Source organism: Anomaloglossus baeobatrachus, chromosome 1, assembly GCF_048569485.1.
Source record: "Anomaloglossus baeobatrachus isolate aAnoBae1 chromosome 1, aAnoBae1.hap1, whole genome shotgun sequence".
Classification (NCBI taxonomy): Eukaryota; Metazoa; Chordata; class Amphibia; order Anura; family Aromobatidae; genus Anomaloglossus; species Anomaloglossus baeobatrachus.
This window is the reverse complement of record NC_134353.1, coordinates 749,721,596-749,739,256: the sequence shown is the minus strand read 5'-3', so window position 1 is coordinate 749,739,256 and position 17,661 is coordinate 749,721,596. Positions and strand designations below refer to the sequence as shown.

General features: G+C 47.1%; 1 protein-coding gene across 1 annotated transcript in view; it reads right to left on the bottom strand.

Annotated features, from left to right (window-relative positions):
* The window catches only part of TCTN1 (tectonic family member 1), a 141,819-nt gene that overhangs the window by 11,056 nt on the left and 113,102 nt on the right, over positions 1-17,661 (bottom strand). Inside the window, exons 13-14 of the mRNA XM_075323664.1 lie at positions 14,449-14,571; positions 11,482-11,633 (exon numbers count right to left, since the gene is read on the bottom strand). Coding sequence (XP_075179779.1) covers positions 11,490-11,633; positions 14,449-14,571 — 267 coding nt within the window. The 3' untranslated portion in view covers positions 11,482-11,489. The remainder of the gene's footprint in view (positions 1-11,481; positions 11,634-14,448; positions 14,572-17,661) is intronic.

The following is a 17,661-nucleotide window of genomic DNA, read 5'->3' as shown; positions in this document are numbered from 1 at the left end:
TGTGTCGCAACAGGTGTTCTAGTGTAAGTATGAAAAATAATGGGGAAAGAGGACAGCCCTGCCGTGTGCCATTGGCTATTGAGAATCTCTCCGACAACACCCCATTAACCCGTATGCAGGCTGACGGTGAATTATAGAGAGATCCTATCCATCTGAGCATGTTGCCCCCCAATCCCAGAGAGGCAAGGACCCCATTCAAAAACATCCAACCGACTCGGTCGAACGCCTTGTCGGCGTCCGTGGACAACAACATAAGCGATCCACCATCTGACCTAGCCCTATGAATCAGGTTAATGGCCCTCGTGGTGTTAGCCCTAGCCTCCCTGCCCAACATGAAACCCGCCTGATCAGAATGGACTATACCCCCTAACATAGGGGACAGCCGATCGGCTAGAATCTTAGCAAACAACTTTAAGTCCACATTGAGCAGGGAGATTGGACGATAATTGGCACAGCAGGTGGGATCCCTCCCCTCCTTGGGAATGACCACAATGTTAGCCGCTAGGGAGTCCCTAGGTAGTGGAGAGGATGCGCATGCTGCGATATTATTGAATGCTGCCAAAAAGTGAGGGCATAGAATAGGACTTAACCTCTTGTAATAGGACAGCGGACGTCCATCCGGACCCGGTGCCTTACCCGTGGGGGATTTCTTTAGGACCGAGGCGAGTTCCGTTTTGGTTATCGGAGCCTCCAATATCTCTATGTCTTCCGGTGTGAGCCTCGGGAGGCCTGAGGATCTTATGTAGTCCTGGATGCGTTCCCTTCCTATCGTCCTCCATCAGGATATCGTCAATATAGGGCAGTGTAAAAGTCCCTAAATGCTGAAGCTATGTCGCCCGGAAGTGAGGCCCTCTCCCCTGATTGCTTCTGTATGTGAGGTACATATCCCCTCAACCTCTGGGTCCGCAATGCCCTGGCCAAGGTCCTACTGTTTTTATTACCGAATTCGTAAAAATGCCTCCGGCAGCGCGCTAGCGAGGCCTTAGCTTTATTAGAGAGTAGCGATTTCAGCTTCTCTCTTTTTTGAATGAGAAGGGTTTTGGCACCGTCGTCTAACCGGTCTTTGTGGATCCTCTCCAGGGCGTGAATGTCGACTAGTAAAGATTCCATCTCCGCATTCCTCTCCCGCTTCATACGGGCTCCATGTTTTATGAACAGTCCTCTAACTACACATTTGTGGGCTTCCCACGTTACAGCAGGCGTGGTGTCTCCCCCCGTGCAGAGGTCAAAGAAGGGAATTTTGTTACTTACCGTAAATTCCTTTTCTTCTAGCTCTTATTGGGAGACCCAGACGATTGGGTGTATAGCACTGCCTCCGGAGGCCACACAAAGCAATTACACTAAAAAGTGTAAGGCCCCTCCCCTTCTGGCTATACACCCCCAGTGGGATCACTGGCTCACCAGTTTTAGTGCAAAAGCAAGAAGGAGGAAAGCCAATAACTGGTTTAAACAAATTCACTCCGAGTAACATCGGAGAACTGAAAACCGTTCAACATGAACAACATGTGTACCCGCAAACAAACCAAAAATCCCGAAGGACAACAGGGCGGGTGCTGGGTCTCCCAATAAGAGCTAGAAGAAAAGGAATTTACGGTAAGTAACAAAATTCCCTTCTTCTTCGCCGCTCTATTGGGAGACCCAGACGATTGGGACGTCCAAAAGCTGTCCCTGGGTGGGTAAAGAAATACCTCATGTTAGAGCTGCAAGACAGCCCTCCCCTACGGGGAGGCAACTGCCGCCTGCAGGACTCTTCTACCTAGGCTGGCGTCCGCCGAAGCATAGGTATGCACCTGATAATGTTTGGTGAAAGTGTGCAGACTCGACCAGGTAGCTGCCTGGCACACCTGTTGAGCCGTAGCCTGGTGTCGCAATGCCCAGGACGCACCCACGGCTCTGGTAGAATGGGCCTTCAGCCCTGATGGAACCGGAAGCCCAGCAGAACGGTAGGCTTCAAGAATTGGTTCTTTGATCCATCGAGCCAGGGTGGCCTTAGAAGCCTGCGACCCTTTGCGCTTACCAGTGACAAGGACAAAGAGTGCATCCGAACGGCGCAGGGGCGCCGTGCGGGAAATGTAGATTCTGAGTGCTCTCACCAGATCTAACAAATGTAAATCCTTTTCATACCGATGAACTGCATGAGGACAAAACGAAGGCAAAGAGATATCCTGATTAAGATGAAAAGAGGATACCACCTTCGGGAGAAACTCCTGAATGGGGCGCAGCACTACCTTGTCCTGGTGGAAGACCAGGAAGGGAGCCTTGGAAGACAGCGCTGCTAGCTCAGACACTCTCCGAAGAGATGTGATCGCTACCAGAAAAGCCACTTTCTGTGATAGTCTAGAAAGTGAAACCTCCCTCAGAGGCTCGAAGGGCGGCTTCTGGAGGGCAACTAGTACCCTGTTCAGATCCCATGGATCTAACGGCCGCTTGTACGGGGGACCGATATGGCAAACCCCCTGTAGGAACGTGCGCACCTTAGAAAGTCGTGCTAGACGCTTCTGAAAAAAGACGGATAGCGCCGAGACTTGTCCTTTAAGGGAGCCGAGCGACAAACCTTTTTCTAACCCAGATTGCAGGAAAGAAAGAAAGGTAGGCAATGCAAATGGCCAGGGAGACACTCCCTGAGCAGAGCACCAGGATAAGAATATCCTCCACGTTCTGTGGTAGATCTTAGCAGACGTGGGTTTCCTAGCCTGTCTCATGGTGGCAACGACCCCTTGGGGTAAGCCTGAAGACGCTAGGATCCAGGACTCAATGGCCACACAGTCAGGTTCAGGGCCGCAGAATTCCGATGGAAAAAAGGCCCTTGGGACAGTAAGTCTGGTCGGTCTGGAAGTGCCCACGGTTGGCCGACCGTGAGATGCCACAGATCCGGATACCACGCCCTCCTCGGCCAGTCTGGAGCGACGAGTATGACGCGGCTGCAGTCGGATCTGATCTTGCGTAACACTCTGGGCAAGAGTGCCAGAGGTGGAAACACATAAGGGAGCCGGAACTGCGACCAATCTTGCACTAGGGCGTCTGCTGCTAGAGCTCTTTGAACGCGAGACCGTGCCATGAAGGTTGGGACCTTGTTGTTGTGCCGGGACGCCATTAGGTCGACGTCCGGCCTTCCCCATCGGCGACAGATCTCCTGAAACACGTCCGGGTGAAGGGACCATTCCCCTGCGTCCATGCCCTGGCGACTGAGGAAGTCTGCTTCCCAGTTTTCTACGCCGGGGATGTGAACCGCGGATATGGTGGAGGCCGTGGCTTCCACCCACATCATAATCCGCCGGACTTCCTGGAAGGCTTGCCGACTGCGTGTCCCCCCTTGGTGATTGATGTATGCCACCGCTGTGGAGTTGTCCGATTGAATTCGGATCTGCTTCCCTTCCAGCCACTGTTGGAAGGCTAGTAGGGCAAGATACACTGCTCTGATTTCCAGAACATTGATCTGAAGGGTGGACTCCTGCTGAGTCCACGTACCCTGAGCCCTGTGGTGGAGAAACACTGCTCCCCACCCTGACAGACTCGCGTCTGTCGTGACCACCGCCCAGGACGGTGGTAGGAAGGATCTTCCCTGTGATAATGAGGTGGAAAGGAGCCACCACTGCAGAGAGTCCTTGGCCGTCTGGGAAAGGGAGACTTTCCTGTCCAGGGATGTTGACTTCCCGTCCCATTGGCGGAGAATGTCCCATTGAAGTGGACGCAGATGAAACTGCGCAACCGGAACCGCCTCTATTGCCGCCACCATCTTCCCGAGGAAGTGCATGAGGCGTCTTAAGGAGTGCGACTGACTTTGAAGGAGAGCCTGCACCCCAGTCTGTAGAGACCGCTGCTTGTCCAGCGGAAGCTTCACTATCGCTGAGAGAGTATGAAACTCCATGCCAAGATACGTTAGTGATTGGGTCGGTGACAGATTTGACTTTGGGAAGTTGATGATCCACCCGAACGCCTGGAGAGTCTCCAGTGCAACATTCAGGCTGAGTTGGCATGCCTCTTGAGAGGGTGCCTTGACCAGTAGATCGTCCAAGTAAGGGATCACAGAGTGTCCGTGAGAGTGCAAGACTGCTACCACTGCCGCCATGATCTTGGTGAACACCCGAGGGGCTGTCGCCAGACCAAATGGCAGAGCTACGAACTGAAGATGGTCGTCTCCTATCACGAAGCGTAGAAAGCGTTGGTGCTCTGTAGCAATCGGCACGTGGAGATAAGCATCTTTGATGTCTATTGATGCTAGGAAATCTCCTTGAGACATTGAGGCAATGACTGAGCGGAGGGATTCCATCCGGAATCGCCTGGCGTTCACATGCTTGTTGAGCAGTTTTAGGTCCAGAACAGGACGGAAGGAGCCGTCCTTTTTTGGAACGACAAAGAGATTGGAGTAAAATCCTCGCCCCCGTTCCTGAGGGGGGACAGGGATCACGACTCCTTCTGCTCTTAGAGAGTCCACCGCCTGCAGCAGGGCATCTGCTCGGTTGGGGTGTGGGGAGGTTCTGAAGAACCGAAGTGGAGGCCGAGAACTGAACTCGATTCTGTACCCGCGAGACAAAATGTCTGTTACCCACCGGTCTTTGACCTGTGACAGCCAAATGTCGCAAAAGCGGGAGAGCCTGCCACCGACCGAGGATGCGGAGGGAGGAGGCCGAAAGTCATGAGGTAGCCGCTTTGGAAGCGGTTCCTCCATTTGCTTTCCTGGGGCGTGAGTGAGCCCGCCAGGAATCTGAGCTCCCTTGTTCTTTCTGAGTCCTTTTGGACGAGGAGAATTGGGCCTTGCCCGAGCCTCGAAAGGAGCGAAACCTCGACTGCCACTTTTTCTGTTGAGGTTTACTTGCTCTGGGCTGTGGTAAGGAAGAGTCCTTACCCTTGGACTGTTTTATGATTTCAGCCAATGGCTCACCAAACAGTCTGTCTCTAGATAATGGCAAGCTGGTTAAGCATTTTTTGGAACCAGCATCTGCTTTCCAGTCCTTTAACCACAAGGCTCTGCGCAAAACCACAGAATTGGCGGACGCCATAGCGGTACGGCTCGTAGATTCTAGGACAGCATTGATAGCATAGGTCGCAAACGCAGACATTTGCGAAGTTAGGGACGCCACCTGCGGTACTGCTGGATGCATGATAGCATCCACCAGTGCTAAACCAGCTGAAATAGCTTGGAGTGCCCACACGGCCGCGAATGCTGGAGCAAACGACGCGCCGATAGCTTCATAGACAGATTTCAACCAAAGGCCCATCTGTCTGTCGTTGGCATCTTTAAGTGAAGCGCCATCCTCTACTGCGACTATGGATCTAGCCGCAAGCTTGGAAATTGGGGGATCCACCTTTGGACACTGGGTCCAGCGTTTGGCCACCTCAGAGGGAAAAGGATAACGGGTATCCTTAGAACGTTTAGAGAAACGCTTGTCTGGATGAGCGTCGTGTTTCTGGATTGATTCTCTGAAGTCAGAGTGGTCCAAAAAAGCACTTAATTTACGCTTGGGATACAGGAAATGGAACTTCTCCTGCTGTGCAGCTGCCTCCTCTGCTGAAGGAGCTGGGGGAGAAATATCCAACAGCCTATTAATTGCCGATATAAGGTCATTAACCATGGCGTCACCATCAGGGGCATCCAGATTGAGAGGGGCCTCAGGATTAGAATCCTGATCACCGTCCTCAGTCTCATCACAGAGAGACTCTGCTCGCTGAGACCCTGAGCAGTGTGATGACGTCGAGGGTCTTTCCCAGCGAGCTCGCTTAGGCTGCCTGGGACTGTCATCTGAGTCAGAGACTTCAGCCTGTGATGCTTGAGACCCCCGTGAAGTACGGATTAGTTCCAACTGAGGGGGACCGGGGAACATAGGCACAGCAGTGTCCATGGTCTGAGTAACTGGCCTGGACTGCAAGGTTTCCAGGATTTTTGTCATAGTCACAGACATTTTATCGGCAAAAACTGCAAAGTCTGTCCCCGTCACCGGGGCAGGGTTCACAGGCGTCTCTGCCTGGGCCACTACCACCATAGGCTCTGGCTGACGAAGTGCCACTGGGACTGAACATTGCACACAATGAGAGTCGTTGGAGCCTGCTGGTAGATTAGCCCCACATGCTGTACAAGCAGTGTACACAGCCTGTGCCTTGGCACCCTTGCGTTTTGCGGATGACATGTTGCTGCCTCCTCAGAGCAGTACAGGGTGTCCAGCCAAGAAGCGACCTTACAGTGCAACTATATATATATATATGGTACCAAGAAAAAAGTACACTAATATAACACTGAGGCACTAGTGGGGCCAGCACTAATGTGCTGCTTACCGCCCGCTTAGGAGCGGGTGTGTGGTCGCCGAAATCCCTTTAGTCTGGGTCTCCCAGAGCCTGCTGCCTTTCCCCAGCCAGACTGCATGTGTAATGGCTGCCGGCGTCCTTGTGGAGAGGGGGGGCGGGCCCTGGGCGTATACAGACGAAGAGCGGGAAGCCTGCTTCCCACTGTGCCTAGTGAGAGGGCTGGAGCATGTAAATAAAGCTCCAGCCCTCGGCGCTGCCAATTGAGCAGCGTCTCTCCCCTACCCTGATTGACAGGGTGGGGGCGGGAACGAAGCGGCGCTAGGCCGCAGAAGCCGGGGGCTAAAGTTAGAAGCGCCGCCGCCGTAAAAGCGCGGTCGGCGCCAAGTCCCCGGCGCACCACAAGTCGCAGCTGCGCCGCCGCTCCAGGAGCGGTCGGCGCAGTAGTTCCCAACATGTAACGTCACTCAGCAAAGCTGCAGTGACCTAACCCCAGCGCACAGCGCTACTGTCCCCGGCGCACTATAACGTTCAGCAAGCCTTGAGAGTGTCCGTGCCTGCCGGGGACACAGAGTACCTGAAAGTTGCAGGGCCTTGTCCCTGAACGGCACTTCCGCTCCAAATCCAGCAGGTTCTCTGGGTCTGTGGATGGAGCCCGGCCCCAGGGCTTGGGGGCCGGCAAGATCCCACTTCCACAGAGCCCTCCAGGGGATGTGGAAGGAAAACAGCATGTGGGCTCCAGCCTCCGTACCAGCAATAGGTACCTCAACCTTACAAGCACCACCGCGGGTGAGAAGGGAGCATGCTGGGGGCCCCATATGGGCCCTCTTTTCTTCCATCCGATATAGCCAGCAGCTACTGCTGACTACAAACAGTGGAGCTATGCGTGGATGTCTGACCTCCTTCGCACAAAGCAGAAAACTGGTGAGCCAGTGATCCCACTGGGGGTGTATAGCCAGAAGGGGAGGGGCCTTACACTTTTTAGTGTAATTGCTTTGTGTGGCCTCCGGAGGCAGTGCTATACACCCAATCGTCTGGGTCTCCCAATAGAGCGCCGAAGAAATATTCTTTTACCGCCGTCTGTACCTCCAACATAGTCACCTGGTCAGCCAATAGCGAAGTATTCAATATCCACTGGCCCTGTTTAATAATCGGGCGCATCAGGGAAACATTAAGGATTATCAAGGTGTGGTCAGAGAACATAATCTCATCTATTTCAGCATCCAGCAGGCAGTGGAGGTCTCTATGTCTGATAAAGAAGTGGTCCAGCCTTGAATACGAGTCATGAACCGCGGAGTAAAAGGAGTAGTTCCTGTCTGCCGGATGCTGCAACCTCCACGTGTCTACTAACTGGTGTTGCCTGTCTAGATTTTGGCGATTGATGACTGTTCACATTCAGTCATCAGGCCCTGTCCACAGGCTATTTACTTCATGCAGCATTTGCTTGGACTTGTCCCGCCCACAGCCATGATTCAGTCATGGGTACGGGATTGAAATAGACCAGGTGAGTGCTGCTAAGAGCAGTTCTACTATTTCATATGTGAGGCCGTTTGGCACATTTTATAAAAATATTTTAGTGTTAGGACTGCCCCAAATGAGATTTGCCGTGGAGTGGTGGGGTGGCTCAAGAAATTGCAATTTTTTGCCAAAAATCTCAAATTTATAATAAGTACAGTTGGAATTTTCAGTGCTGTAGTGCACATTCAGTGCTAGCTTTTTTGTTTAATCTTATTTGTTATAGGCTGGGAGTCCTTCATGTGTTTGCAAAAAAACTATGCGGGCTTGGCTTTCATATGTCTTGAAAAAATAGCAACAGAAAGAGGAGATAAAAACTTAATATACTCACAGCAAAAAAGAGGGCAACCAGTCCAGTTAGCCCAGGCCAACACATCTAATGCACCAACAGGATACAGACAAACCTCTCAACATGATGGACACTTCACAGGTGCAAGGTAAATTGCACACTAGTGAATGCAAAATATATATATTTGATATATATTTTTTGCACCTTTTTTTAACACGGGGTGCAGCCGGGCCTCTTAATACGGCCGTGCATAGTGGAGTCTCTGTCCCTTGTGTGCTGCAGTGAGTAGTGTCCGGGTAACCCGTCTAACCTAATAGTAAGGGCGTGATAATAGGTTGCTGGCTGGATACCATGCGCATACGAGTGTGAACAGTGCCCTATGCGTGCCACTAGTGTGCAATTTACCTTACACCTATGAAGTGTCCATCATGTTGAGAGGTTTGTCTGCATCCTGTTGGAACATTAGATGTGTTGGCCTGGGCTAACTGGACTGGTTGCCCTCTTTTTTGCTGTGAGTATATTTCATATGTCTTGCACTGAGGAGAGGCTTCAGTCGGGCCACTCTGCCATAAAGGCCCGATTGGTGGAGGGCTGCAGTGATAGTTCACTTTGTGGAACTTTCTCCCTACTGCATCTCTGGAGCTCAGCCACAGTAATCTTGGGGTTCTTCTTTACCTTTCTCACCAAGGTTCTTCTCCCACGATTGCTCAGTTTGGCTAGAAGGATGGCTCTGGGAAAAGTTCTAGTGGTCCCAAACTTCTTCCATATAAGGATTATGGACGCCACTGTGCTCTTAGAAACCTTGAGCACGCAAGAATTTTATTTTTTTTTTGTAACCTTGGCCAGATCTGTCTGAGCGCCTTGGGAAGTTCCTTTTGACCTACTGATTCTCATGCACTGTGAGCTGTGAGGTCTTGTATAGATAGATGTGTGCTTTTCCAAATCAAGTCCTATCAGTATAATTAAACACAGCTGGACTTAAGTGAAGGAGTAGAACCATCTCAAGGAGTAGCACAAGGAAATGGACAGCATGTGACTTAAATATTAGTGTATGAGCAAAGGGTCTAAATACTTATGACCATGTGATTTGGTTTTCTTGTTTAATTTGAAAAAATGTCTACATTTTTTTTCTGTCAGGATAGTATACATTAATGAGGGAAAAAAAAGAACTTTTTTGAATTTACCAAATTGCTGCAATAAAACAAAGTGAAAAATTTAAATGGCTCTGAATACGTTCCGTTCCCACTGTATATAACAAATCAGGATTTCCTGGAATAAGATGTCTGATTGCAGATATCAACATGTAATTTTACTCCACTTCCTATGACTTACATGTCCATATAGATGACTTCGGCACAGGGGTCCTTGACAGTAGCCTCCACCCTCCTGTCATTATGAATCTCTTGTGAAAGCAGCTTGTAGCTGGCATAAAGAACGTGATTTTCACAACACATAGCAGTGCATTAACACTGCTATGTACTGCATAAACGATCAGACGATTGCAGGCTCAAGTCCCCTAAGAGGACTATTTAAATACAGTAAAAGTGGGAAGAAAAAAAAAAAAAATATTGAAAATGAGTTTGTATCCTCCCCCTTTTTTGCTCATTAAAACAAAAAAAAATCAAAATGACAGAATAGTGCTTTGTTTTGGCTGCCGCAACATTGCAATAAGGGGCGATCAATATATTGTATCTGCCCCAAAATAGCATCAGTAAAAATGTCAGCTAAGGGCACAAAAATTAAGCCCTTATACAACTCTATATCCTGAAAAATCAAAATGTTATAGATCTCGGAAATGTTTGAATGTTTTTAACCTGTCTTCCAGTACACTAAGTGGTAAAATGAAAGCTAGCCTTTAAAAGAATTTTTTCCACAAAAAAAAAAAAAAAAAGCACTCAAATGGCTATAGGGACAGAAAAATGAGGCCCTGTGCGCACTTAGCGGATTTTGCCGCGGATTTTTTGTATGTTTCGCTGCAGAAAATGTTCATAACATCTCTGCAGTGAATCACCAGCAAAACCTATGGGGAAAAAAAATCCTGTGCGCACTAGGCGGATTTTGACAGCTGCATGTTTTGCTGCGGGATTCCCGCAGCAAAAAAAATTGCATGTTAATTCTTTTCCACACATCGCTGCGGGATTTCACTCCATTGACTCCAATGTAATCGTGAAATCCCGCTAGGAATAACGCAGGCAGCAAATTTTGTGCGGTTTACTGCGTTTTCCTGCGTTATTCCCTGCGGTATTTCGCGGTTTACCTGCGGTAATGTACATCACTTGCCTGCGGTTTTGCAGGGAAGTAATGTCATTACAGGAAGAGGAAGCGGAGGAGAGAGTAAACACACACAGATCACAGACACACACACAGACACCACAGACATAGAACACAGACACATAGAACACACATAGAAATCAAATGGAAATATAGAAAACAAAGCACGTGGGCTCCGCTGTATATTTACCTTCCAGCCGAGGTAAGCACACAGCGGCGGCCCGGTATTCTCAGGCTGGGGAGGGAGAGGGGCAGGGTTAATGTCCCCTGCCTCACTCCCACCTCCCGCAGCCGAGAATATCAGCCGCAGCTGCCCCGGGACTGTCGCATGCATTATGCGGCAGTACCGGAGTGTCCCCGGCTCTTCTTGCTGCCGTGTAGCAGTGGCAGTCAAGGTAATACAAGGGGTTAATGGTGGCGGATCACTGCCATTAACTCCAGGCTTGATCATGCCAGTGTCTATGAGACAGCTGACATGATCAACCCGTAAGTAAAGTGAAAAAAACACACAGAAAAATCCGTTATTTTAAATAAAACACAAACAAGCCTCGTTCACCCTTTTATTAACCCCCCCAACACACAGCTCCGGCGTAATCCACAGGTCCTGAGCTGCTTACATCCAGCCGCGACTGACACTGTCACAGCGCTGAATGCAGGCTCGCAGCGAGACAGCAGAGGTAACTCCAGGGCATTTCCCATGGCCGGTAATGTGAACTCACTGCCGACCGTGAGAAATGCAGAGTGTGCTCACAGTGACTCTATCTATCCCTCTATCTATCCCTCTGTCTATCTATTCTTCTATTTCTCTATCTCAGAATGAAATGACTTTTTTTTTTTTTCTTCAATGTGCTTTATTGCATTGAATGCAATAAAGCACATACCAACCCACACGCGGCAAAACCGCGGCAATACCGCGAACAATGCCGCGGTAAAACCGCGGCAAACCGCATGCGGTTTTCGGGTGCGGTTTGCTTACCATGCCATGAAGGGGTTAATGTTGAGCATTCCTATGATTCCACTTTTTGTTGTATTACAAAAAAAGTTAACTTTACTGCAGAAATGCTGTTACTAAATACAAGCACCAAACAGATGGCAAGAAGCTGCCCAATCATTTACAGAGCTTAATAAATATTTGAAGAGGTAAGCCAGATAACAAAGTAATGTTTTACCTGTGCTTTTATAGAAATGGGTGGAAGAAATCAAAGGGCAATTTAGCATCAATGGTAGGTCGAGCTTTGTAGCCAGCACTTGCCGGCTGTGACAAATCAAGGAACATCACCGAGGAAGCAATCTGTACAAATCTTGTACCTTCCAAATTATTCTATAAACAAAAACGCATTGTATAGTTAATGTTCTCCATTATCTTACTGTACCTACACAAAATATTTTAGTAGTTATGATCAATCTGATGTGTTGTGTGTATATTGTGATAGGCGAACACACAGAAGTCTGGAATTGGTGGATACAACTGGCTTTAAAAAAACAAAAAATAAAAACCCCGGTTGGGGCTTGGAACAAATTCTAGATATCTGACTGGATGCCAAACCCCATATAAGTCTATTAGGACCTGAATCATGCTGTTTTAAAATGGTGGTAGAAAGGGCTAGGGGAATTAGAGCAGACGCGTTATACTTAACTTCCAAGCATATGCACTGCTTCCTCGCCCACCAGCTATCCCAGCGTCTGTGATTGGTTGCAGTCAGACCACGCCCCCTCGTGTGACTGACTGTTTGGAATCACAGTCTTTGTGTGTGTCCATATAGTGGTGTTTGTGTTCATTTCTTTTCACTTACAGCTCAGTAATGGGGGGAGTCCATTACTAATCTAGGGCTTAGTGGCAGCTGTGAGATGTCATTAATCCCTTTATTACCTAAATTACCACCGCACCAAGGCAATCGGCATGAGCCAGGTAAAGTGCCAGGATTGTTGCCTTTACTAGATGCAACAATTCTGGGCGGCTGCAGGCTGCTATTTTTAGGCTGGGGGGGGCCCAATAACTATGGGCCTCCTCAGCCTGACAATACAAACCCCCACTTGCTGGCTTTATCATGGCTGGGTACCAAAATTTAAATGAAAAAAAAAAGCCGCATAGGGTCCATCTTATTTTGATACACAGCCAAACTAACCACACGGCTGGGGGTTGCAGCCTGCTGGGTATCATAATTTGGGGGGATCCTACGTCTATTTATTTTTACACTACTATAGGGACACACACAGCATTTGTGATTCCAAAAAGTCAGACACGCTGTCACACAGGGAGGGGGCGTGATCAGACTACAACCAATCACAGACGCCGGGACTGCTGGCGGGCGGGGGGAAGCAGTGCATATAGAAGGGGGCTATAAAATAACCTAAGGTGTTTGGAGCTGTGTGCAGACTGACCCAGTGGACAGAACTGGCTGAAAATTGGTATGTATGCTGAAAAGTGGAAGGCATCTTAAATTTTTTTTATACCAAAACTCCCCTCCAAGTGAAAAAGTGGCGCTGTACAGTGAGCGCGCCTTGCAACTCAGTTTGCAAGATGCCTGTCTCTTTGCCGGATCATGCACTGTTAGAGCCGTTGTTTTATGAGAATGCCAGAAATGCTACAGCTGCACTAAGAGCCTTTTGTCATTTGAAAGACCTTCACACACGTAGTGGTTCAATGGCTGTCAATTCGCTGAGAGATGAAGACACTTTTTGAGGCAACAGGGTTACTGAGTGTTAAGCCAGGGCGTGGGCGACGACTGGTAAGCAGAGTTGTGGAGGACATTGCCACTGCCGTCGTGGAACAGGGCACAAACAACCCTGCTGGGAACAGCAGTGCACGCGGTGTTTCCAGGCAATTGGGGCTCCCATACAGCACAGTGAGGAAAGTTCTCTGAAAGGTCTTGCGGACATACACGTACAAAATTAGCCATTATCAACAACTTCTTCCTCGTGACAATGATACCTGCATGACATTTGCATTCATGTTTCTGGCAAGAGTGGAGGTGGATGACAATTGACCATGGAATGTTCTGTGGTGCGATAAAGCACATTTTTACCTGAAAGGAACGGTGAACACACAAAACTGTCGCATATGGGCTACTGAAAATCCGCATGCAGTCGAGGTGGTTCCGCTGCATTCGCCAAAGGTAACACTTTGGTGTGGCTTCACCTCATCATTCATCCTCGGACTGTTCTTTTACGAAGAAATGAGGCCAACTGAAGTTGCTACCTGTTCCGTGACAGCAGCGAGATACCAGACAATGCTGGAAACAGTGGTCGTTCCGCAACTCCAACAGCGGCAATGTCTTCAGATGACCACCTTCATATGCATGAAGGAGCACCTTCTCACATCGCAAATCACGTGAGGAACCTTCTGCGTACACATTTTCCCGATGACAGGATTTTGAGCCGCTCCTTCCCTAACGCATGGCCACCACGTTTGCCCGATCTCAATCCTTGTGATTTCTGGTTGTGGGGACACTTGAAAGAGCATGTTCATCGGGGAAATGTTGACACCCTGGCTGACCTCAAAGACCGCATCCTACCAGACATGTTACACATAAGCGTTGAGCATGTTCTGCATAGGATGATCGTAATCACCATGCATGATGGCAGCCATATTGAACAGTTATGCTAGTCTGTGTAACAATTGTGACAGCTCCAATTATCGGCACATGGTTTTTGGGCCGCTCGCTCACTGTACAGCGCCACTTTTTCATCTGGTGGGGAGTTTTGGTATATTTTTTTTTTCTTTAAGATGCCTTCCATTTCCCCATGCCTTTAATAGCATACATGCAAATTTTCAGCCAATTCTGTTCACTGGGTCAGTCTGCACTAGGCTCCAAACACCTTTGGTTATTTTACGGCCACCTTGTACATGAGTTTAATGATAGGCCCTCTGGCAGTTTTGTTACAGCTGTGTGGAGACTGGTAAGTATAATGCGCCTGCTTTATTCTTATTTTCACCTTTTCTTTAAATCACCCGGCTCCGGATAGTTGCCTGGAGTTCCCTTAGAATTCCGGCCGAGGATCGGTGCACGAGAACAAGGTAACCCGTGAGGATCCGGTCTTTTACAGTCATTAGTCTTATGTAAAATATTACACAGCACAAATTAAATTATAGCTTTTAAGTGGTCTTGAGATTCCTAGTATTCCTAAATACTTACTGGGAAAGAAGCATAGGCAATGTTCTTCTTCACGCCCACAATCTGAGCCTGTGGGTTCACCAAAGAGCCAAATTTTGTCCATCTAATTTCCAGCTTTAAAGAAATTGGAATTGTGCATTTACCCTTGAAATAAAAAAACAAAATGTTAAAAACCCAACATCTTAAAACTAGTTACTCCATATAAAGTGCAAACAAAAAGATCATTTTTTAGTACTTTGTTTAAATAGGCTGTTTACTAATTTGGTGATGGTTCTACTTCAATTTTATCTGCCAAAAATGTATCACTGTGGACAGGCTGAGTCCAGTGGAAGGCATTTCATATTTAATGTGGGTTTTTTTTTTCCATTAAACTTAGAAGAATAGAGGTACAAAATAAACTGCAAAAATACAAAATGTCCATTGTTACATTCACACTTGCATGTTATGGATTGATTCTAATTAGAGATGGGTTAATCTTTTGAAATTCTAAATTTGACAGCTTCAACAAATTAAAAAAATAAATAAATTAGAAGCTTTGTAATATTTTGATTCACAGCAATTTGCATGAAATGTAGAATACTCTTAGGTCTCCTAGAACTGCATTGAAACTTCTTTACTAAGGTTGTGCTTGCGTTAAGGCGCTTAAAGTCCAAATGACCTCAACAGATATCGGACTACGAAAAAAAATGTTGTTTTTTTTTTTAAACCAAATTTTTATTTCTTTTCTTGTAATGGTAAAATATGGTACAGAATGAAGAAAATAAGGGTCAACAAATCAAAATATCAAATAACATAGTCTCTACAATTTATCGATCAAATATTTGTCACGGTCATCAAATTTGCTCCTTCCCCTTCTTCGTCAATGTATATTTCCATTATTTAGTCTCCGCTACCCCCCATCAGCATTCCTTGATAACTTGTTACAAACATTACTTATAAACACTATCCCTCCCATCCCCCCCTCCCCTCTCCATGTGAAGCAACCCAGAATTTGGCCAACTATACTTTCAGCTCGCACAGGGACCCTGACAGGTCTTCCTTCATGTACCATTCCGTAGACACAAATGTGGACATTATTTGTATTATTTCTTCTCTAGAACATATAACGCTTATGAACTTTCTCCATTTACTGAAAAATTTTGCTGTCATCCTTTCTTTACACCTCTCCACCATCACCTTCTCCAACATGAGCGTTTTTTTCAATTGATTAACAAGTTCTTCTTTTGTTGGTATTTCCTTCACCAGCCACTTCTGAAGAATAGCCCTTTTACTTATCATTGCTATATCATGGAAAAGATTCGGTAACTTGTCTCCCCCTTTCTCTCCCTCCTCCCGATGCTGATCGTGAAATAACCAGACCATTGGATCCAACTCTACATTTCTATTCCAGATTTTCCTCACTACCCCTTGGACTTGTTTCCAAAATCTTTCAATCCTTTTGCACTGCCATATCCAATGATATAGATCTGTTTTTTCCGTACCACAATTTGGACAGCTCATCATCTTATCTGGATGTCTTTCATTCAGTATATTAAATCCATAGATAGCTCTATGTATGATCCTGAATTGGGTATCTCTTAAGTTCTCATTCACAATCTTCTTTCTCATCACCATCCAGCCATTCAAAATCTTTTCCTCCACCTCTTGATCTCCCAACTGCTTTGCTCACCCTTCCAACATTCTTCCTGATATGTTAGGGACTAACACTTCTCTCATATTTCCATAAAGACTTGATATATTTGTGGCATGGATGTCCCTATATATGATCGCATCCATCTGATTTGCCTCATATTCGTTATTTATGTTGTATAGTTTCTTCATTATCCCTTGTTTCACCTATTCAAACTGGAGAGTCTGGAATGGGCGCAAGTCATACTTTGCTGTCAACTCATCACACGGCATTGATCTCCGTTCTGTATCATGCATCAGGTTTTTTAGAGTTCCAATCCCTTTTTCCCTCCATTCTGTAAAGAGATAATTTTCCCTTCCCTGTGGAAAGTTAGGACAAGCCCATATATTAAGGAATTTGGAGATGTTCCAGGCTAACTCGAACTTTTTCCTAACCACCTTCCAAGTCATCACTGTGTCTCTACAAATCAGTGACTGTTTAATGTTGGGTGGCAAATTTGTAATGGAGGTATGTAGGATTGAACTCAGGTCCCAAGGTTTACAAAATTGAGCCTCTATATCCCAGTCAGAATACCTACTTGTTCGGCTAATCCAATCGACTACATGTCTTAAGATACAGGCCAAATTGTACTCCCTGATGTTAGGTAGTCTGATCCCTCCATTTTCCGTTGATAACATTAGCTTTTTTGCACTAATCCTCGGCCTATATCCCTTCCACAAAAAACGTGAGAACGTTTTTGTCAATCTGTTCACATCCGAGTGTTTAAGAAGCAATGGGATTGTCTGCATTGGATAGAGAAGCTTGGAAAAGCTAATCATTTTTATTAGATGATTTCTTCCCAGAAGAGTCAACGGCAAATTTGCCCAACCTTGCAGTTCACGTTCAATTTTCTTGATCAAAGGGGAATAATTTAATGAATATATGGTCTTAGTATCCCTCCCAACCTGTACTCCCAAGTATTTAATTGTATTTCTAGCTACTAGAATGTCACATAATGCACCCCTCTCCCCCTCCGCTCTCTTTCCGTCCAAGAAGAGAATTTCACATTTGTTTTTGTTAAGTCTAAACCCTGCTAACCTCCCAAACTCTTCAATTTGTTCTATGACTCTACTCAAATTAGCGTTTTAGGTTTGCTCATGAACAGGATTATATCGTCAGCAAACAAGGCTGAGTGCAATGACTTCCTCCCTACCTTGATCCCTTCAAACCACCCCCCCTCATTCAAACGTCTAGCCAGTGGTTCAATAGCCAAGTTAAACAATAGTGGTGACATCAGGCATCCTTGCCTGGTTCCCGTCATCAAAGGAAATGTTTTTGACAGAAATCCCGGGGTACTCACTCTTGCCTGAGGATTTGCATAAAGGCTTTCTCCGCGTCCAAGGTGATCAAGGCTGGATGCCCCTCCCCCCCTTCTCTCCTCTGCTTTACTACATCAATTGTTAGCATTACTTTCCTAATGTTTGTCACCACTGAAGTCCTTTAACAAAGCCAGCCTGGGGGAGATCTATAATCTCTGGCAATACTGCCGCTAACCTATTTGCCATGAACTTCGCTAAAATTTTTAGGTCTTGATTAATCAGCGAGATGGGCCTATAACTAGATGG